Source organism: Salmo salar, chromosome 01, assembly GCF_965601325.2.
Source record: "Salmo salar chromosome 01, fSalSal1, whole genome shotgun sequence".
NCBI classification, from domain to species: Eukaryota; Metazoa; Chordata; class Actinopteri; order Salmoniformes; family Salmonidae; genus Salmo; species Salmo salar.
Window position 1 is genome coordinate 123373541 of NC_138291.1, and position 22904 is coordinate 123396444.

Genomic DNA, 22904 nt, shown 5'->3' on the forward strand with positions numbered 1-22904 from the left:
CGACGAACAGGAGTCTGACAAGATGTTAATTTATTTGTAGTTTGGATGAGCTGTGAGCTTTGGCTCCAGGATAGCATATTTATAGTTGGTGTGAACACACACACACACACACACAGCCTTAGCCCAACACCTATGGAAACGTGGTGGTTAGTGTGTTGTGCAGAGCATGGTGTGTATATGGGGGGTGAAAGACGGGGCTTTCATGCTGTATTACATCAATAGAAGTGAGGTACCACTTAAGGCGTCAGCATACAGATTGTTTGCTCCTAGCAGATATTGGCTAGCAAAGGGGAAAAACGTCTGTGCTCGCGTACTTAAAATATCTTTGCTAAAAAAAAAACAAGAGAAAATAGTCAATATTATATTTCACACTTGAGACCCTGTAGCAACAAGTACACTTCCTCAAAATAGTCTGAATTAATCGAAGATGACTCAAGACATCTGTAATTATTTGACGTTTTTTTGCAGAGGATGTCTTACTGTCTTTGGTGCATTTTCTCAAGTGAAAAATGTGCATTAAAACTAGTCTGTCTGTTGAATTACAACAAACACTTCATTGAAGAATCCCAACTGTTGACCATTCACTGACAAAGGGGCGTAGTGTTTGGCTACCCAACTTCAGCCTCAAGACAAAATGTAATGTGCTCAAACAGCTGACATAATACATACCGAACACCAAAAATAACAAAAACGTCACAAAATATATAGCCATTTTTTTTCCTGGTACTTCCTGTATATAGCTGTGTTTTTACCTGGTACTTCCTGTATATAGCTGTGTTTTTACCTGGTACTTCCTGTATATAGCCGTGTTTTTACCTGGTACTTCCTGTATATAGCCGTGTTTTTACCTGGTACTTCCTGTATATAGCCGTGTTTTTACCTGGTACTTCCTGTATATAGCAGTGTTATTACCCGGTACTTCCTGTATATAACAGTGTTATTACCCGGTACTTCCTGTATATAGCCGTGTTTTTACCCGGTACTTCCTGTATATAGCCGTGTTTTTACCCGGTGCTTCCTGTATATAGCCGTGTTTCTACCCGGTGCTTCCTGTATATAGCCGTGTTTCTACCCGGTGCTTCCTGTATATAGCCGTGTTTCTACCCGGTGCTTCCTGTATATAGCCGTGTTTCTACCTGGTGCTTCCTGTATATAGCCGTGTTTCTAACTGGTGCTTCCTGTATATAGCCGTGTTTCTAACTGGTGCTTCCTGTATATAGCCGTGTTTCTACCTGGTGCTTCCTGTATATAGCCGTGTTTCTACCTGGTGCTTCCTGTATATAGCCGTGTTTCTACCTGGTGCTTCCTGTATATAGCCGTGTTTCTACCTGGTGCTTCCTGTATATAGCCGTGTTTCTACCTGGTGCTTCCTCTGTATATAGCTGTGTTTCTACCTGGTGCTTCCTGTGTATAGCTGTGTTTTTACCTGGTACTTCTTGTGTATAGCCGTGTTTTTACCTGGTACTTCCTCTGTATAGCCGTGTTATTACCTGGTCCCGTGTGGCTCAGTTGGTAGAGCATGGTGTTTGCAACGCCAGGGTTGTGGGTTTGATTCCCACGGAGGACCAGTATGGGATTTTTTTTTTTATGAAATGTATGCATTCACTACTGTAAGTCGCTCTGGATAAGAGCGTCTGCTAAATGACTAAAATGTAAATGTACTCCCTGTATATAGCCGTGTTATTCATTGGTCACTATTTATTCCTTGTCACCATTTTACATTTTTTTATTCATTTTATTTATCTTTACTGCATTGTTGGAAAAGGACCCTTTAGTCTGCATTTCACTGGCGGTCTGCACCCGTTGTTGTTGGAGGAGCCCTTCACTGGCGGTCTACACTGGCGGTCTACACCCGTCGTTGTTGTTGGAGCCCTTCACTGGCGGTCTACACCCGTCGTTGTTGTTGGAGCCCTTCACTGGCGGTCTGCACCCGTCGTTGTTGTTGGAGCCCTTCACTGGCGGTCTACACCCGTCGTTGTTGTTGGAGCCCTTCACTGGCGGTCTGCACCCGTCGTTGTTGTTGGAGCCCTTCACTGGCGGTCTGCACCCGTCGTTGTTGTTGGAGCCCTTCACTGGCGGTCTGCACCCGTCGTTGTTGTTGGAGCCCTTCACTGGCGGTCTGCACCCGTCGTTGTTGTTGGAGCCCTTCACTGGCGGTCTACACCCGTCGTTGTTGTTGGAGCCCTTCACTGGCGGTCTACACCCGTCGTTGTTGTTGTTGGAGGAGCCCTTCACTGGCGGTCTACACCCGTCGTTGTTGTTGTTGGAGGAGCCCTTCACTGGCGGTCTACACCCGTCGTTGTTGTTGTTGGAGGAGCCCTTCACTGGCGGTCTACACCCGTCGTTGTTGTTGTTGGAGGAGCCCTTCACTGGCGGTCTACACCCGTCGTTGTTGTTGTTGGAGGAGCCCTTCACTGGCGGTCTACACCCGTCGTTGTTGTTGTTGGAGGAGCCCTTCACTGGCGGTCTACACCCGTCGTTGTTGTTGTTGGAGGAGCCCGTCACTGGCGGTCTACACCCGTCGTTGTTGTTGTTGGAGGAGCCCGTCACTGGCGGTCTACACCCGTCGTTGTTGTTGTTGGAGGAGCCCGTCACTGGCGGTCTACACCCGTCGTTGTTGTTGGAGGAGCCCGTCACTGGCGGTCTACACCCGTCGTTGTTGTTGGAGGAGCCCTTCACTGGCGGTCTGCACCCGTCGTTGTTGTTGTTGGAGCCCTTCACTGGCGGTCTGCACCCGTAATGGTTGGAGCCCTTCACTGGCGGTCTGCACCCGTCGTTGTTGGAGCCCTTCACTGGCGGTCTGCACCCGTCGTTGTTGGAGCCCTTCACTGGCGGTCTGCACCCGTCGTTGTTGTTGGAGCCCTTCACTGGCGGTCTGCACCCGTCGTTGTTGTTGGAGCCCTTCACTGGCGGTCTGCACCCGTCGTTGTTGTTGGAGCCCTTCACTGGCGGTCTGCACCCGTCGTTGTTGTTGGAGCCCTTCACTGGCGGTCTGCACCCGTCGTTGTTGTTGGAGCCCTTCACTGGCGGTCTGCACCCGTCGTTGTTGTTGGAGCCCTTCACTGGCGGTCTGCACCCGTCGTTGTTGTTGGAGCCCTTCACTGGCGGTCTGCACCCGTCGTTGTTGTTGGAGCCCTTCACTGGCGGTCTGCACCCGTCGTTGTTGATGGAGTGTGACATCACACAATTCATGAGCCGCTCTTTTACTCATCCCTCTAATATCAGAACCGCTCTCCTCTCTAAATCTGTACTTCTCCTAGTTATGAGCCGTCTCCCGCTCTCCTCTGTAAATCTGTACTTCTCCTAGTTATGAGCCGTCGCCCGCTCTCCTCTCTAAATCTGTACTTCGGTTCCTTCTCCCTCTTTTCCTGCCAGCTACTGTAAAAATGGTATTCTGACTCTAATCCCCAAAATGGGAGTCTTTGAATTACTTCAGTAGCGATCCAAAATGCTGCTTTACCAGCGGTGAATTTAGTGATGACGTGTTCTGAACTGTAGATAGAAATACAATGAAAGGATCTGACGGTGTGATTCTGTCTGACAGTCGATCTGCTCTACGTCATACAACTCTATCTGAAAGGCACGTAATGGCACATCGTCCTGAATAGGCCCTAGATCATATCCCATAATATCGGGGTGTCTTGACAACCAGGGGTAAAGTTAGGCCATGCATCAGTGCCTCTTTACTAGCCTTATTTTGGCTTAGTCCCTAATGGCCTCCTTTTCCCGCTATAGTGCACTACTGTTGACCAGAGCCCTATTCCCTATATAGTGCACTACTGTTGACCAGAGCCTTATTCCCTATATAGTGCACTACTGTTGACCAGAGCCCTATTCCCTATATAGAGCGCTACTGTTGACCAGAGCCCTATTCCCTATATAGAGCACTACTGTTGACCAGAGCCCTATTCCCTATATAGAACACTACTGTTGACCAGAGCCCTATTCCCTATATAGTGCACTACTGTTGACTGGAAGCCCATGAGCCCTGGTCAAATGTAGTGCACTACATAGGGTGCCATTTCAGATGCAGTTTGGGTGTCATGACAACCAGTGGTGGCGTTTTTAAAAGGCCATTCATTAGTTCTGTCCATATTAACTAATGGGCCAGTTGTAATATAATATTATTAGCCCTGTTGGTTCAGCAGCTCTACTGAACTGGAGACAGACAGACAGTACTGATGGTAGAGGAGATGGTATCGTTACTCCTATAGAAGTTAACTGTAGTAATATTGATATTTCTACCTCCAGGTCGTACTCTCCTAGAAAAGCTGTTCCTACAGCAGGAAGATGCCCAGCCAGAGGAAGCTGAGAAGCTGTGTTCTAGGATTCTGGCCATGGGACTGTTACTACCCTTTACTGACTGCTTCAGAGAGACAATAGAAGGGTCCAACCCACAACTCACTGCGCCATGCAAGTTCCACGTGAGTATTCTATCCTACACCTGTACCCTCAACCCTGTTCGAGAGAGAGACCCTCCTGTAGGTTTTCAATCCATCCCCAGTTGGTAACGCACCCAGTTGGTAACGCACCCAGTTGGTAACGCACCCAGTTGGTAACGCACCCAGTTGGTAACGCACCCAGTTGGTAACGCACCCAGTTGGTAACGCACCCAGTTGGTAACGCACCCAGTTGGTAACGCACCCAGTTGGTAACGCACCCAGTTGGTAACGCACCCAGTTGGTAACGCACCCAGTTGGTAACGCACCCAGTTGGTAACGCACCCAGTTGGTAACGCACCCAGTTGGTAACGCACCCAGTTGGTAACGCACCCAGTTGGTAACGCACCCAGTTGGTAACGCACCCAGTTGGTAACGCACCTGATTCCACTTAATTATTAGGATCAAGTGCTCTAGATTTGGTTTGGAGCAGGACGGGTACCAGAGGTCTGGGCCAACTGTTACATCAACTATATTGTTCCATGTAGCAAATGAAACTCTGATTGGAGCTCAGGGCCCACTGTTACCTCCCGAGTGGTGCAGCTGTGCAGTGCAAGAGGCGTTACTACAGTCCCTGGTTCGAATCCAGGCTGTATCACATCCGGCCGTGATTGAGGAGTCTCATAGGGCGGCGCACAATTGGCCCAGCGTCGTCCAGGTTTTGGCCGGGTGGGTAGGCCGTCATTGTAAATAAGAATTTGTTCTTAACTGACTTGCCTAGTTAAATGAATTAAGTTACATCAACTCTATTGTTTTCTGCTCCATGTAGCTAATTCAAAACAAATTTCACAGCAATAATCAAGTTAATTAATTATATATGTGATATGCCCATTAAATAGAATCATTGTTTAGAGTACTATAGTATATACCTAATAACTATATCCTTTGTTAATTCATGTTTATTATGAGGTAAGTCCGTACAACGCTGCTGTTACTACCATCACTAATCTGATAAATGGCAGATGAAATTCAAATCCTTCATTTGAACTGTTATGGCCCCATTGTGTTGCTGTGCAGTATGTTAGACAGTAACTATCCCATTGTGTTGATGTGCAGTATGTTAGACAGTAACAGTCCCATTGTGTTGATGTGCAGTATGTTACAGTAACTATCCCCTTGGTTCAGTCCCATTGTGTTGATGTGCAGTATGTTAGACAGTAACAGTCCCATTGTGTTGATGTGCAGTATGTTACAGTAACTATCCCCTTGGTTCAGTCCCATTGTGTTGATGTGCAGTATGTTAGACAGTAACAGTCCCATTGTGTTGATGTGCAGTATGTTAGACAGTAACTATCCCATTGTGTTGATGTGCAGTATGTTACAGTAACTATCCCCTTGGTTCAGTCCCATTGTGTTGATGTGCAGTATGTTAGACAGTAACTATCCCATTGTGTTGATGTGCAGTATGTTAGACAGTAAATATCCCCCTTGGTTCAGTCTCTTAGAATTAAGACTTTCCCATTTTGAGGGGATCATGTAATCTGTGTTGTAGAAGGTGATTGGTTGGCATGTCTTTTTGGCTGTGATGTGATGGTGTCTTCAAAGAGCTCTGACACACATATATATATATATACACACACCATCTGCCCAGTGTGTTGTGGTTGGACTACATTTCCCAGCAGCCTTTTGTTCTCTACATACCTCATCACAGCATCACCATCATCATGCTGGATATCTGCATCAGTCTGCAGCACACCGTAGTCCTCTGTTACTTTCACCCCTGAGTGAAAAGGTAAGGCGGTCTGGTACGGCGTCTCGGGTAAAAATAAATAGTGGTGGGGTACGCCGTACCTGTAAAACGTGAGGCTGTCACAATTAATACAACATGTTTAAAAATTAAAAAAAATTTAAAAAAAATTAAAAAATACAGGCTACTACACCGTTATGTAACATTACTGCATGACAAATGAGTGAATTGACTGGAAGCCCTGGGTGGGTATACGCTCCATATTGCGTTGTGGTTGCGAGGAGAACATTTTAACACCATTGTTTTGCTGAGTTGGAGTGCTCTGAGCTCTAACACAAATCAAATCACATTTATTTATAAAGCCCTTTTTACATCAGCTGATATCTCAAAGTGCTGTACAGAAACCCAGCCTAAAACCCCAAACAGCAAGCAATGCAGGTGTAGAAGCACGGTGGCCTAGGAAAAACTCCCTAGAAAGGCCAGAACCCTAGGAAGAAACCTAGAGAGGAACCAGGCTATGAGGGGGTGGCCAGTCCTCTTATGGCTGACACATAGCTCTAATGGCTGGGATGGTACCTGTAACAAGAGCCACCTTGTTGTTATGGTCACAGTGAAAGTCATGAAAATGCTTGAGGATGCAGAGTCGGTGTACTTAGTGTGTCTCTGGAGGGTGTAGCCTCCTGGCTAGCTGTTGGTACAGTGTCTCTCTGGAGGGACCAGCCTCCTGGCTAGCTGTTGGTACAGTGTCTCTCTGGAGGGCACAGCCTCCTGGCTAGCTGTTGGTACAGTGTCTCTCTGGAGGGACCAGCCTCCTGGCTAGCTGTTGTTGGTACAGTGTCTCTGGAGGGACCAGCCTCCTGGCTAGCTGTTGTTGGTACAGTGTCTCTGGAGGGACCAGCCTCCTGGCTAGCTGTTGTTGGTACAGTCTCTCTGGAGGGACTAGCCTCCTGGCTAGCTGTTGGTACAGTGTCTCTCTGGAGGGACCAGCCTCCTGGCTAGCTGTTGGTGGTACAGTGTCTCTCTGGAGGGACCAGCCTCCTGGCTAGCTGTTGGTGGTACAGTGTCTCTCTGGAGGGACCAGCCTCCTGGCTAGCTGTTGGTGGTACAGTGTCTCTCTGGAGGGACCAGCCTCCTGGCTAGCTGTTGGTGGTACAGTGTCTCTCTGGAGGGACCAGCCTCCTGGCTAGCTGTTGGTGGTACAGTGTCTCTCTGGAGGGAACAGCCTCCTGGCTAGCTGTTGGTGGTACAGTGTCTCTCTGGAGGGAACAGCCTCCTGGCTAGCTGTTGGTGGTACAGTGTCTCTCTGGAGGGACCAGCCTCCTGGCTAGCTGTTGGTGGTACAGTGTCTCTCTGGAGGGAACAGCCTCCTGGCTAGCTGTTGGTGGTACAGTGTCTGTCTGGAGGGACCAGCCTCCTGGCTAGCTGTTGGTGGTACAGTGTCTCTCTGGAGGGACCAGCCTCCTGGCTAGCTGTTGGTGGTACAGTGTCTCTCTGGAGGGACCAGCCTCCTGGCTAGCTGTTGGTGGTACAGTGTCTCTCTGGAGGGACCAGCCTCCTGGCTAGCTGTTGGTGGTACAGTGTCTCTCTGGAGGGACCAGCCTCCTGGCTAGCTGTTGGTGGTGCAGTGTCTCTGGAGGGACCAGCCTCCTGGCTAGCTGTTGGTGGTGCAGTGTCTCTCTGGAGGGACCAGCCTCCTGGCAAGCTGTTGGTGGTGCAGTGTCTCTCTGGAGGGACCAGCCTCCTGGCTAGCTGTTGGTACAGTGTCTCTCTGGAGGGACCAGCCTCCTGGCTAGCTGTTGGTACAGTGTCTCTCTGGAGGGACCAGCCTCCTGGCTAGCTGTTGGTACAGTGTCTCTCTGGAGGGACCAGCCTCCTGGCTAGCTGTTGGTACAGTGTCTCTCTGGAGGGACCAGCCTCCTGGCTAGCTGTTGGTACAGTGTCTCTCTGGAGGGACCAGCCTCCTGGCTGGCTGTTGGTACAGTGTCTCTCTGGAGGGACTAGCCTCCTGGCTAGCTGTGTGAACACTGTACTGCTGCATGTTGTAGCTATAACAGAGAATGACAGCACTTCTCTGCTCCCTCCCTGCCTGACTCATGTGCTCCTCAGAGGTATACAGATGTGACCGGTTTCAGATTGTAGCCTGATGCCCTAATCTGGTCATGGGAGAACAGTAAGGCAATCCGTAGCTGATTACAGGCAGGAGAGGACGGGACAGGGCAGCTCTCAGGCATTGACCTGTGAATATATGATTGTTCTCTGCCAATGCCCTCCCTCCTCGTCCCCTCCCTGTGCAGCACAGAGCAGCAGTATAGAGAAAGCATAGTCATAAAGCAACCTGATCTGACTGCAAGCAGCCCCATCAGCCTTTGCAAACCCTGTGACTAGCCTGAAGCTACAAGAACAGCAGGGAGAAGAGACCAGTCTGCTATATCAGGCTCTCTGAGGATGGACTGGTCAGGGTCAGAGCTACCATGAGAACAGGAGGGGAGGGCAGCGACGCCCAATGTTTCTGGGGACTGCTGCAGTTTCACAGATGCAGCATTTTTAGGGAGTTTCATGATCACAGACTGGTGAAAGGAAAGAAGTGCCTGACTAGCAGTAACTCACTGTATTGTCAGAAGAGGAACAGCAGAGCAGAGGGGGAAAAAACACCACCGTTTACAACCTCGAGGGATTTGTTGATTTTTATTTTTCTTAAATGCAAACTCCACATTTTCCCTCAGTGTTCCTGGTGATAATGGAAAGCCTACATGGTCCAAACAGGAGTGGTGCATAGAGCAGAGTCCAGAGGCTATGCGCCATAAAATTGAATATTCTGTCCAGGAACTGACAGATTAAAGCGGACAAGGACATGGCGAATATGTCAGAGTCGGGCGTAGAGATCGATGGGAGCTTTTCCTCCTCCTCCTCCTCCTCCTCCTCTCTGGCTCTAGCTAATAATGATGATGTGGGGGCCTCTGAGTGTGTGGCGCTGTCTCAGGTGCCTGAGCTAGTCCGAGAGCTACTAACTATCAACGGCCAGGGAAGAGGGGAGGAGAGGGAGAGGAGACTGGACCTAGCATGGCTTAAACTCAAACAGACCGTCCGCAGGAAATGCAACCTGTTTGAGCACCTGCAGGTTAGCATGGAAGCAATATGTACAAGGCTGTGTCTGTCCCAAGTACGGTAGCATCCTATTCCCTATGTAGTGCACTACTTTTCACCTGGGCCCATAGGGGGCCATTTGGGACAGGTCCTTTTTGTTCTTCGATCTAACATGGTTGAGTACACACGGCATGTGACGTCACTTAGCGGTCATGGAGTTTCCGTTGCACTCAACATCCAAGCCGAGAGTATTGCATCTGAAATGAGTGTGTATGTGTGGGTGCCTGTATCCAAGCTGAGAGTATTGCATCTGAAATTGAATTAGTCCATGTGATTGGTAGATGTATATGATTGAAGAATGACACCCTATTCCCTTTATAGTGCACTACTTTAGACCAGGACCCATAGTGCACTAAATAGGCAATAACATAGTACATGGGAATGATTTTAAGAAATTGATTTTAAGAAATTTGGATTAATTAATTTGATTATTATTATGGATTTTCTATTCTGAGATAAAAACAAACTCTCAGGGTTTCCGTTCAGATGTAATGGAAAATATGGCGCTGTACAATGTGACGGTCAAGGCTACAGCATAAGAGGATTGGAGGATTCTATATTAATATCTAAGGGGCATAACATTTCCACACCCTAATTGTAGTTTAACCAATACTCATTCCGCCTATGGTAGGACCTACAGTATATCTAAAAATATTATTTTCAGTGCCTTGACCCTCCGCCAATAATTACATTTAGAGGATTTGAGGATTCTAAATTAATATCTAAGGGGCTTTTTATATCATTCTTAATGAATTAATAATAATCGCTTTGTTTAAAAATTAACTATTTTGGGGATTTCATTTAACCTCGAGCAACAATTTGTTTGCCTTCATTGAACAACGTTGTTCCAATATTTCTGTAATTCAGTGATTTATTCCATAGTAATTCGTTATGGATCCATAACTAAATCAACATCTGCATTTTGAAAGATTATTTTCATTATTTTATTAACGAAAGCATAAAGATGCTGATGAAGAAATACAGTATTGTACAGTATATGCTTTTACATTTTGTATAATAAAGCATTTTGAAGATATAAGCCACCTGCATTTGTTTATTAGGCTACTGTGCAGTCTGACAAGTAAACATCGCCTACAGTACATACTGTAGTAAACATGGGAAAGTGCCTAATTCCTCACATAAGGGAGAACAGGTCATGTCCAGACTTTCTTGGTGACCTCAAGTACCTTCAATAATTTCTGTACTAGATAATTCGGGCACGAGGGAGACCGGGGTTCAATTCCCCGATGGGGAGGACGGAGTAGGCTGTCCTTGTAAATAAGAATTTGTTCTTAACTGATTCCATCTGTGTTATTTCATAGTTTTGATGTCTTCGCTATTATTCTACAATGTAGAAAATGGTAAAAAAAAAAAGATATCCTTGAATGAGTAGGTGTCCAAACTTTTGACTGGTACTTGCTTAATTAATTTGATTAAAATTATGGTGTTTCTATTCCAAGAAAAATTAAAAACCCTCTGGGTTTCCGTTAGGATGGAATGGAAAATATGGCGCTGTACAACATGGTCGGCAGTACAGTACTGGGCTGTTTAGTTAAAGAATCCCAATGTTGTGCTGGCAGGGCACGCAGGGGACTGGGGTTCAATTTCCCGATGGGGAGGAAGGAGTACACTGTCCTTGTAAATACGAATTTGTTCTTAACTGAATTGCCTAGTTAAATAAAGTTTACACTAAGAGCATAACATTTCTGCACCCTCATTGTTCTTAAATTCTAGTCTAACCAATACCCAAAAGGAAATTAAGTGAACATAAAAATCTCAGATTTTTATCAAGACCAGTCCCCATGCTTGTCTCAGAGCAGCGCGAAACGGTGCTAAAATAGTTGTAGGCTATTACTTCAAACTTCAATATACTCTTTAACCTCTCTAGGCTAGGCAGGACGAATTCGTCCCACCTACGTAACAGCCACTGCTATCCTGTGGCGCGATTTTCAAAACCTTAAAAATCCTATTACTTCAATTTCTCAAACATATGACTATTTTACAGCCATTTAAAGACAAGACTCTCGTTAATCTAACCACACTGTCCGATTTCAAAAAGGCTTTACAACGAAAGCAAAACATTAGATTATGTCAGCAGAGTACCAAGCCAGAAATAATCAGACACCCATTTTTCAAGCCAGCATATAATGTCACCAAAACCCAGAAGACAGCTAAATGCAGCACTCACCTTTGATGATCTTCATCAGATGACAACCCTAGGACATTATGTTATACAATACATGCATGTTTTGTTCAATCAAGTTCATATTTATATCAAAAACCAGCTTTTTACATTAGCATGTGACGTTCAGAACTAGCATACCCCCCGCAAACTTCCGGGGAATTCGCTAACATTTTACTAAATTACTCACGATAAACGTTCACAAAAAGCATAACAATTATTTAAAGAATTATAGATACAGACCTCCTCTATGCACTCGATATGTCCGATTTTAAAATAGCTTTTTGGTGAAAGCACATTTTGCAATATTCTAAGTACAAAGCCCAGGCATCACGGGCTCGCTATTTAGACACCCGGCAAGTTTAGCACTCACCATAATCATATTTACTATTATAAAAGTTTGATTACCTTTTGTTGTCTTCGTCAGAATACACACCCAGGACTGCTACTTCAATAACAAATGTTGGTTTGGTCCAAAATAATCCATCGTTATATCCGAATAGCGGCGTTTTGTTCGTGCGTTCCAGACACTATCCGAAATAGTAAAGAAGTGTCGCGCGCATGGCGCAATTCGTGACAATAAAATTCTAAGTATTCCATTACCGTACTTCGAAGCATGTCAACCGCTGTTTAAAATAAATTTTTACGACATTTTTCTCGTAGAAAAGCGATAATATTCCGACAGGGAATCTCCTTTTCGGCAAACAGAGGAAAAAATCCCAAAGGCGGGGGCGGTCGGGGTCACGCGCATAAGCCAGTGTCCCTTGATCGGCCACTTGAGAAAGGCGATAATGTGTTTCAGCCTGGGGCTGGAATGACGACATTCTGTTTTTTCCCGGGCTCTGAGCGCCTATGGACGACGTGGGAAGTGTCACGTTAGAGCAGAGATCCTTAGTAAATGATAGAGATGGAAAACAAGTTCAAGAAATGGTCAGACAGGCCACTTCCTGTAAAGGAATCTCTCAGGTTTTGACCTGCCATTTGAGTTCTGTTATACTCACAGACACCATTCAAACAGTTTTAGAAAATTTAGGGTGTTTTCTATCCATATGTAATAAGTATATGCATATTCTAGTTACTGGGTAGGAGTGGTAACCAGATTAAATCGGGTATGTTTTTTATCCAGCCGTGTCAATACTGCCCCCTATCCTAAACAGGTTAAGACCACCACTTTTAACAGCACATTACTGTACACTAGTGAGACTCGTCGCCTACGGTATATCGAAAAATATGACGTGACTCTCCGCCAATAATTAGAGGATTGGAGGATATTTCTGTAATCCAGTGATATTTATTCCCATAGTAATTCATTATGGATCTATAACTAAATAAACATTGGCATTTTGAAAGAGTATTTTTATCATTTTATTAATGAAAGCATAAAGATGCCATTATTAGTTACGTTGTTTTAGTTTGAACGTGCAGACGGGCACTAAGAACCGAACAGCTGGAACATGTCCCTAGTCAGCGCCATTATTAATGCAATGCCCCTTAAATATTTTGGAGATTTCATTTTCAAATGAGCAAGAAAAAGACCATTCTTGAACATGGGGTGAGACATTTGTTACTAATTTGTAAATAAAGACAGTTTGTTATTTTGAATTATTTATGTTTTTAGAGGGAGGAAAAAACTAAAACCTACAGTCATCTCATGGGTATCCCAGTCGAGACCGGCACGGGTATTAAACCAGCATCTGGAGCAACACAGCTTGTACTGATATGCAGTGTCTAAGACCGTTGTGTCACTCGGGTGCTGTACAACGTGACCGGTTAGGAGTGGCCTACAGTAAGAGAAAAAAAATATCCTAACAAATAAAATAATAAAAACCTTAGTATAACAGTTTTTAGTCAGTAATACTGAAGTCGTGCACATTCTTAGGTTTATGTCGCCCATTAATTGTCAGACACAGTAGGACCCAAAAGCATAATCAGGTCTCTAACTCCCCCTTGTGGTGATCTGGAGTAATGACGTGGGGACGTAGGGTACCGTACTAGACCACACATTACCTCTAAGTCCTGCGGCGTAAACTCACAACTTTTAAATGAGGAACCACTATGTCCTATTGTCTCCTTACAGCATTATATCTCCTTATCTCCTCTATTGTCCCCTTATGCTATTTTATCTCCTTATGTCCTCATGTATTCCATATTATCTACCCTCATCTCCCTCTCTTCCCCCAGCAAGACCAGCTGTACACGTGGGCAGCGGTCAGCCAGCCCCCCCACTCCATGGAACACTTTGAGGGCCGGGCCCCCCTCCCTGGGCATCTGAAGACCCTGTGGCCCCCACCCAGACCTGTGGGAGACGATAGACCAGGCCTCATGTACACCGAAGAGGGTAGGGGCCCTCACCACATCCATATAGATACTATTATACTGTAGAGACTAGTCCTATAGATGCTATTATACTGTAGAGACGAGTCATGTAGATGCTATTATACTGTAGAGACGAGTCATGTAGATGCTATTATACTGTAGAGACGAGTCGTGTAGATGCTATTATACTGTAGAGACGAGTCGTGTAGATGCTATTATACTGTAGAGACGAGTCGTGTAGATGCTATTATACTGTAGAGACGGGTCGTGTAGCTGCTGTGGAGACGGGTCGTGTAGCTGCTGTGGAGACGGGTCGTGTAGCTGCTGTGGAGACGGGTCGTGTAGCTGCTGTGGAGACGGGTCGTGTAGCTGCTGTGGAGACGGGTCGTGTAGCTGCTGGGGAGACGGGTCGTGTAGCTGCTGGGGAGACGGGTCGTGTAGCTGCTGGGGAGACGGGTCGTGTAGCTGCTGGGGAGACGGGTCGTGTAGCTGCTGGGGAGACGGGTCGTGTAGCTGCTGGGGAGACGGGTCGTGTAGCTGCTGGGGAGACGGGTCGTGTAGCTGCTGGGGAGACGGGTCGTGTAGCTGCTGTAGAGCATGGGTGTCAAACTCTGGCCCACGGGCCAAATTTGGCCCGTGGGGTAATTATATTTGGCCCGCGAGACAATACCAAATTACTACTAGAGCTGGCCCGCCGGTATTATACAGCGCATTCACCGCTAATACTACGAATCCCATAATGCTCTGCTGTTGTTTTCGCGCGCCAATCAGGACAGGACCCAGAAACGCCCTCTCCTCTGTGACAGTAGTCATAGCAACATAGACGCTACAACTGTCAGCGCGCTATCCCTTCCCAAAAATGGCGAAAAGAAAGGCAGAAAACAGGAGCTTTCTGGACAAGTGGGAGGCAGAATATCTGTTTACGTATGTAAAAGACAAACCTGTTTGTCTTGTTTGTGGAGTCAACGTGGCTGTAAGTAAGGAGTACAACATTAGACGACATTATGAAACGAAACACCATGACAAATACAAGGACCTGGACATGACTCAAAGGAGCCAGAAAGTAGAGGAGATGAAAAGAAGTTTGGTTTCACAACAGAATATGTTCAAAAAAGCCACATCACAAAGTGAGGCTGCTGTAAAGGCTAGTTATATAGTGGCAGCAGAGATCGCAAAATCAGCCCGGCCCTTTAATGAGGGAGAGTTCGTGAAAAAGTGCATGATGAAAGTTTGTGACCTCGTATGCCCAGAGAAAAAGCAAGCATTTTCAAACGTGAGCCTGAGCAGGAACACCAGTAGCTTATCGCACATGTGATCTTGCCACCAATCTGTATGACCAGCTGATGGAAAAGGGAAAAGATTTCGTTGCGTTCTCCCTCGCTGTGGATGAGAGCTGCGACGCATCTGATACTGCTCAGCTGTCAGTCTTCATCCGTGGAGTGGACTCAAATCTGTGTGTTACGGAGGAGCTATTGGGATTCAAATCAATGCATGGCACAACCACAGGAAAGGAAATCTTTGAGGAGGTTTCCAAATGTGTAACTGAAATAAAGCTGCCGTGGGATAAACTCGTTGGATTAACGACAGATGGTGCGCCAGCGATGTGCGGTAAAAAGAGTGGACTGGTGGGCATGGTTCGGGAGAAGATGCGGGAAGAGAACTGTGCAGGTGAGCTAACTGTTTACCACTGCATCATACATCAGAAATCACTGTGTGCCAAAGCCCTAAAGATGGAACATGTTATTGCCACAGTAACACAGGTAGTTAACTTTATAAGAGCCAAAAGTCTGAATCACCGCCAGTTTAAATTTTTTCTAGAGGAGTGTGGTTCGGAATACGCAGACGTGCCGTATCACACAGAGGTGAGATGGCTAAGCAGAGGAAAAGTACTGAACAGATGTTTCGAGCTGCGTGAGGAAATATGTCAATTCCTGGAAACCAAAGGGAAGGATACAGCAGAGCTCCGGGAGCAAAAGTTTCTGTGTGAGCTGTCCTTTCTCTGTGACATCTCGAGCCATCTCGATGCGCTGAACCTGCAGCTTCAGGGGCGGGGGCGCATCATCACAGACATGTACGCTGCAGTGAGGGCCTTTAACCTGTTAGGGCTAGGGGGCAGCATTTGCACGTCTGGATAAAAAAAATGTACCCGATTTAATCTGGTTACTAATCCTACCCAGTAACTAGAATATGCATATACTTATTATATATGGATAGAAAACACTCTAAAGTTTCTAAAACTGTTTGAATGGTGTCTGTGAGTATAACAGAACTCATTTGGCAGGCAAAACCCTGAGACATTTTCTGACAGGAAGTGGATACCTGATGTGTTGTATTACCTTTAAACCTATCCCATTGAAAAACACAGGGGCTGAGGAATATTTTGGCACTTCCTATTGCTTCCACTAGATGTCACCAGCCTTTACAAAGTGTTTTGAGTCTTCTGGAGGGAGATCTGACCGAACAAGAGCCATGGAACGATGATGTCCCATTAGACACCTGGCGCGCGAGTTCATGTTGGGTACCCTCGTTCCAATACGTTATAAAAGAGTATGCATTCGTCCACCTTGAATATTATTCATGTTCTGATTAAAAAAGGCCCTAATGATTTATGCTATACAACGTTTGACATGTTTGAACGAATGTAAATATATTTTTTCCGCTCGTTCATGACGAGAAGTCCGGCTGGCTTAGATCATGTGCTAACAAGACGGAGATTTTTGGACATAAATGATGAGCTTTTTTGAACAAAACTACATTCGTTATGGACCTGTGATACCTGGAAGTGACATCTGATGAAGAGAATCAAAGGTAATGGATTATTTACATAGTATTTTCGATTTTAGATCTCCCCTAGTCTAGTCTGTATCGCAACGCGTATTTTTCTGGGCGCAGTGCTCAGATTATTGCAAAGTGTGATTTCCCAGTAAGGTTATTTTTAAATCTGGCAAGTTGATTGCGTTCAAGAGATGTAAATCTATAATTCTTTAAATGACAATATAATATTTTACCAATGTTTTCTAATTTTAGTTATTTAATTTGTGACGCTGACTTGACTGCCGGTTATTGGAGGGAAACGATTTCCTCAACATCAATGCCATAGTAAAACGCTGTTTTTGGATATAAATATGAACTTGATAGAACTAAAAATGCATGCATTGTCTAACATAATGTCCTAGGAGTGTCATCTGATGGAGATTGTAAAAGGTTAGTGCATCATTTTAGCTGGTTTTATGGTTTTGGTGACCCTGTCTTTGACTTGACAAAACATTACACACAACTCTTGTAAATGTACTGTCCTAACATACTCTAAATTTATGCTTTCGCCGTAAAACCTTTTTGAAATCGTAAAACGTGGTTAGATTAAGGAGATGTTTATCTTTCAAAGGGTGTAAAATAGTTGTATGTTTGAAAAATTTGAATTTTGACATTTATTTGGATTCAAATTTGCCGCTCTTGAAATGCACCTGCTGTTGATGGAGTGCACCACGGGTGGCACGCTAGCGTCCCACCTAGCCCATAGAGGTTAAAACTAAATTGTGCCTGTGGGAGAATCAGATGCTGCAAGGAAACCCTTGCCATTTTCCCTGCTGCCAAACCATAAAAGCGCAGATCTCTACCGCCGTGTTCCCATGCGCGCAGTTTGCTGAAAAACTCAGTGTTCTCGCCGCTGAGTTTAGCCGGCGATTTGCCGACTTCGATGTCCAGAAATGTAGGTTTGAACTGCTTAGTAATCCCTTCACAGTTGATGTGGAAAATGCACCAACCAACATCCAAATGGAGCTGATTGAACTCCAGTGCAACGACACGCTGAAGTCAAAGTATGATGCTGTGGGCGCCGCACAGTTTCCACGGTTCATCCCTGACACAATGCCTCAGCTCCGCACCCAAGCTGCTCAGATGCTCTCCATGTTCGGCAGCACTTATCTATGCGAGCAACTTTTCTCCTCGATGAAGATGACCAAAACAACTCACAGGAGACGTCTGACTGATGAACACCTTCGCTCGATACTGAGGATTTCTTCAGCTCAGAGCCTGAGCCCAGACATTGATGAACTAGCATCCAAGAAGAGATGCCAGGTATCTGGCTTGGGCACATCAGATTAGATCAGTGTGCAATAATTAATGTTTTCTTTGTGCACTTTTTCTTGCTACAAGGTATGGGCTTGAATGGTTGGTTGATTTATTATCATTTTATTTGTAAAATTATTAGCCAGTGGGAAAAGTTTATTTTGGTATTTAAATCAGAAGGCTGCAAATAGAAAAGAGGCATACGATTTTATTTACATTTTATTTATTTAATAAATGAATGCCGTTGTTTTTTTTCATTTGAAATTCGATTTTGCATGTCTCCACTATTAAATTATATATTGTATATATTGTATGGTAATAAGCTTGTTTGGGTCCATATTAAAAGGTTCAATGTTGGCCCGCGACTTTGTTCAGGTTTTACATTTTGGCCCACTGGGTATTTGAGTTTGACACCCCTGCTGTAGAGGCTGGTCATGTAGATGCTGTAGAGGCTGGTCATGTAGATGCTGTAGAGGCTGGTCATGTAGATGCTGTAGAGGCTGGTCATGTAGAGGCTGTAGAGGCTGGTCATGTAGAGGCTGTAGAGGCTGGTCATGTAGAGGCTGGTCATGTAGAGGCTGGTCATGTAGAGGCTGGTCATGTAGATGCTGTAGAGGCTGTCGTATAGACTAGTCATGTAGATACGGCCAGGGTGGAGGTGCGGGTGGCCTCGTCCCTCGGCCAGGGTGGAGTTGAGCTTCATGTTGCATCTCTGTGCCTTGAAACTAGCATTAATTTATGACTAGTGTTCATTTTAACCCAACAGTGTAGATTTATGGAAAGCCTTGTTTCTAAACTGGATCTCTCTTCTTTCATGCTCTGATACCTTTAGAGGGCGATGAAGGTAAGTTACATTGAGAATGTGTTTCTGCATGGTCATTTAACTCTGTTTTTGTCCTTGCTCGTCAGTTAACGTGTGCTGTCTGTCTGTAGTCCCACATGCTATTGTAAGGGCCAAGGTTGCATAGCAACGTTAAGTCAGTGCTTAGGCAGGCAAAGATGGATTGATATTCTGAGCACCGCTTTACCCTCTAATGTCCCCCGACAAACGTCCTGTCGTCTTTCCCCTCTGTCCCCCGACAAACGTCCCGTCGTCTGTCCCCCGACAAACGTCCCGTCGTCTGTCCCCCGACAAACGTCCCGTCGTCTGTCCCCCGACAAACGTCCCGTCGTCTGTCCGACGACGACAAACGTCCCGTCGTCTGTCCGACGACGACAAACGTCCCGTCGTCTGTCCGACGACGACAAACGTCCCGACGACAAACGTCCCGACGACGACGACAAACGTCCCGTCGTCTTTCCTTGTTGCTGAGTCTGACACCTAAAAAAACTGGCTGCTAAATGTAATGTTGCATTTTCTCTAACTATTGGTTTGATATGAAATGAGGCTTTAGACATAACAGCTTTTGATGTTCACATTAAATGTCAATTTTCATTTCATTCTAAGAAAAAAAAACAATGCATGATGGTAAGGATTATGAATTGAAGTAATCATTGTATCGTCACATATCATCCAGTAAGAATGTGGTCTGGTCTAGTTGACCGTGTGTGGTTGTATTCTGGTAGTGATAATATAGAAGTATCCTGTCTCTCTTTTACTACAGAACACCAGGCAGCCATCCTGGGGCTGAAGAGACATCAGAGAGAAGAAGTCGGCCAACTTCAGGTCTGTCACCCTACTTTCAGACTAAGTTTGCAAAGTACCGATTTCCAAAATCAGTAGGGAATCATCCAACCTTACCTGAGAGCTTATCTATAGGACTGTAAAGTCTTTCCCTTTGGAGAGAATAGCATCGTATATCTAGTCCAACATTTATCCTGAATAGCCCTGGCCTCCTTCGCCTGATTTAACCACAAGGGGGCAGCATCCACTATCATCCATATCTCCTAGAGATGCTCCTTGTTGTTGAAGTATTGTCCTTTTGAAAGCCGCCATCTTGTCTTGTTCCATATGAAGTCATTGAGCTCCTCTCCAAGAAGCTCTGCCTCTAACAAAGAATATCTTGAATATAACATTGTTCTCATTGAGGTTCTGAAACAGTTAACATATTGCTTTAAATGTTTATATGAACACTGTTTCCTCTCGCTCTCTGGCCCCCCCTCTCTCGCTCTCTGGCCCCCCCTCTCTCGCTCTCTGGCCCCCTCTCTCGCTCTCTGGCCCCCTCTCTCGCTCTCTGGCCCCCTCTCTCGCGCTCTGGCCCCCTCTCTCGCGCTCTGGCCCCCTCTCTCGCGCTCTGGCCCCCTCTCTCGCGCTCTGGCCCCCTCTCTCGCGCTCTGGCCCCCTCTCTCGCGCTCTGGCCCCCCCTCTCTCGCGCTCTGGCCCCCCCTCTCTCGCGCTCTGGCCCCCCCTCTCTCGCGCTCTGGCCCCCCCTCTCTCGCGCTCTGGCCCCCCCTCTCTCGCGCTCTGGCCCCCCCTCTCTCGCGCTCTGGCCCCCCCTCTCTCGCGCTCTGGCCCCCCCTCTCTCGCGCTCTGGCCCCCCCTCTCTCGCGCTCTGGCCCCCCCTCTCTCGCTCTCTGGCCCCCCCTCTCTCGCTCTCTGGCCCCCCCTCTCTCGCTCTCTGGCCCCCCCTCTCTCGCTCTCTGGCCCCCCCTCTCTCGCTCTCTGGCCCCCCCTCTCTCGCTCTCTGGCCCCCCCTCTCTCGCTCTCTGGCCCCCCCTCTCTGGCCCCCCCTCTCTCGCTCTCTGGCCCCCGCTCTCTGGCCCCCCCTCTCTCGCTCTCTGGCCCCCGCTCTCTGGCCCCCCCTCTCTCGCTCTCTGGCCCCCGCTCTCTGGCCCCCCCTCTCTCGCTCTCTGGCCCCCCCTCTCTCGCTCTCTGGCCCCCCCTCTCTCGCTCTCTGGCCCCCCCCTCTCTCGCTCTCTGGCCCCCCCCTCTCTCGCTCTCTGGCCCCCCCTCTCTCGCTCTCTGGCCCCCCCTCTCTCGCTCTCTGGCCCCCCCTCTCTCGCTCTCTGGCCCCCCCTCTCTCGCTCTGTCTCTCGCTCCCCCTCTCTCTCTCTGTCTCTCTGTCTCTGTCTCTGTCTCTCTGTCTCTGTCTCTCTGTCTCTGTCTCTGTCTCTCTGTCTCTCTCTCTGTCTCTGTCTCTCTGTCTCTGTCTCTGTCTCTGTCTCTCTGTCTCTCTCTCTGTCTCTCTCTCTGTCTCTCTCTCTGTCTCTGTCTCTCTGTCTCTGTCTCTGTCTCTCTCTCTGTCTCTCTCTCTGTCTCTCTCTCTGTCTCTCTCTCTGTCTCTCTCTCTGTCTCTGTCTCTGTCTCTGTCTCTGTCGCTCTCTCTGTCTCTGTCTCTCTCTCTGTCTCTGTCTCTCTCTCTCTCTCTCTCTCTAGGAGGAGTCAGTGCTGAAAACAGTGAAGCTGAAAGAGGAGCACGTCAACGTGATCCAGCAGTTAGAACAGACCATTGAGGACCTGCGGACTAAAATAGCTGAGCTGGAGGAACAGCACCCCCTGCTGGACAGAGATATTATTACCATTAAGGAGCCAGAGAGCGGTGTGGAGGGGAGTCTGTACAGGGAGGTCTGTCATGTAGACCTACAGACTGCGGAAAGGATGGCGAAGGAGGTCTGTCATGTAGACCAACAGACTGACTGTTGTCTGGAGTCCAAGTCTGTCCAGACGTCACCTATGGAGGAAAGCTTTACTTTTAAAGTGCCTATACCGGACCAGATGCCACCCTTGTTTGTGAACGAGGATGGAGGAGAGTCCTCTCTGTCCTCCTCCTGTCCCATTAATCTCCCCCCAGAACTGGCCCTGTCCCTACCCATACCCTTCTCCCCCAAGGCCGCACCAGCGTTTGTCTGTACGTGCCAACAGCAGCAACAGAGGGGCATTAAACCTCCACCTCCTTTACCTGGTCACTCCATGGCTCCTCCTCCACCACCTCCTCTACCAGGGGGTGCAATGCCCCCACCACCTCCTCCACCTCCTCTACCAGGGGGTGCAATGCCTCCACCTCCTCTACCAGGGGGTGCAATGCCTCCACCTCCTCTACCAGGGGGTGCAATGCCTCCACCTCCTCTACCAGGGGGTGCAATGCCTCCACCTCCTCTACCAGGGGGTGCAATGCCTCCACCTCCTCTACCAGGGGGTGCAATGCCTCCACCTCCTCTACCAGGGGGTGCAATGCCTCCACCTCCTCTACCAGGGGGTGCAATGCCTCCACCTCCTCTACCAGGGGGTGCAATGCCTCCACCTCCTCTACCAGGGGGTGCAATGCCTCCACCTCCTCTACCAGGGGGTGCAATGCCTCCACCTCCTCTACCAGGGGGTGCAATGCCTCCACCTCCTCTACCAGGGGGTGCAATGCCTCCACCTCCTCTACCAGGGGGTGCAATGCCTCCACCTCCTCTACCAGGGGGTGCAATGCCTCCACCTCCTCTACCAGGGGGTGCAATGCCTCCACCTCCTCTACCAGGGGGTGCAATGCCTCCACCTCCTCTACCAGGGGGTGCAATGCCTCCACCTCCTCTACCAGGGGGTGCAATGCCCCCACCTCCTCTACCAGGGGGTGCAATGCCCCCACCTCCTCTACCAGGGGGTGCAATGCCCCCACCTCCTCTACCAGGGGGTGCAATGCCCCCACCTCCTCTACCAGGGGGTGCAATGCCCCCACCACCACCTCCCTTACCTGGGATGATAGGGATGGGCCCTCCCCCACCATGTGCCCTGGGCTCCCTGGTCCCTCCGTTGCCCATGGGACTGTATGCTCTAAGCATGGCGCAGGAGAAACCTCCCCGGAAAGGAGTGGTGGAGCCTCCCAGACCCATGAAGCCGCTCTACTGGACCAGGATACAGCTCAACTCGGCTCAACACAAAAAGTAAATCAATCAATACAAATGTATTTAATAACAAGACGTTTTTTATTTCAGCAGTTGTTCCTAAAGCTCTACGCTAAAAAAGTAATCATATGACAGCTATGCTAGTTACATAAGCATCTGGACCTGTATTCAAAAATGCTTTAGAGTTGGAGTGGTGATCTAGGATCAGGTCATAAAGAGTCTCAGTAGGAGTGGTGCTCTAGGATCAGGTCATAAAGAGTCTCCCAGTAGGAAGGAGTGTTGATATAGGATCAGGTCGTAA

At 47.5% G+C, this 22904-nt stretch overlaps 1 protein-coding gene across 1 annotated transcript in view; it reads left to right on the top strand.

Moving 5' to 3' along the window:
* Positions 1-22904, top strand: part of LOC106594565 (formin-2) — a 137514-nt gene that overhangs the window by 12006 nt on the left and 102604 nt on the right. Inside the window, exons 3-6 of the mRNA XM_082978787.1 lie at positions 4252-4424; positions 13634-13790; positions 19441-19502; positions 21153-22642. Coding sequence (XP_082834913.1) covers positions 4252-4424; positions 13634-13790; positions 19441-19502; positions 21153-22642 — 1882 coding nt within the window. The remainder of the gene's footprint in view (positions 1-4251; positions 4425-13633; positions 13791-19440; positions 19503-21152; positions 22643-22904) is intronic.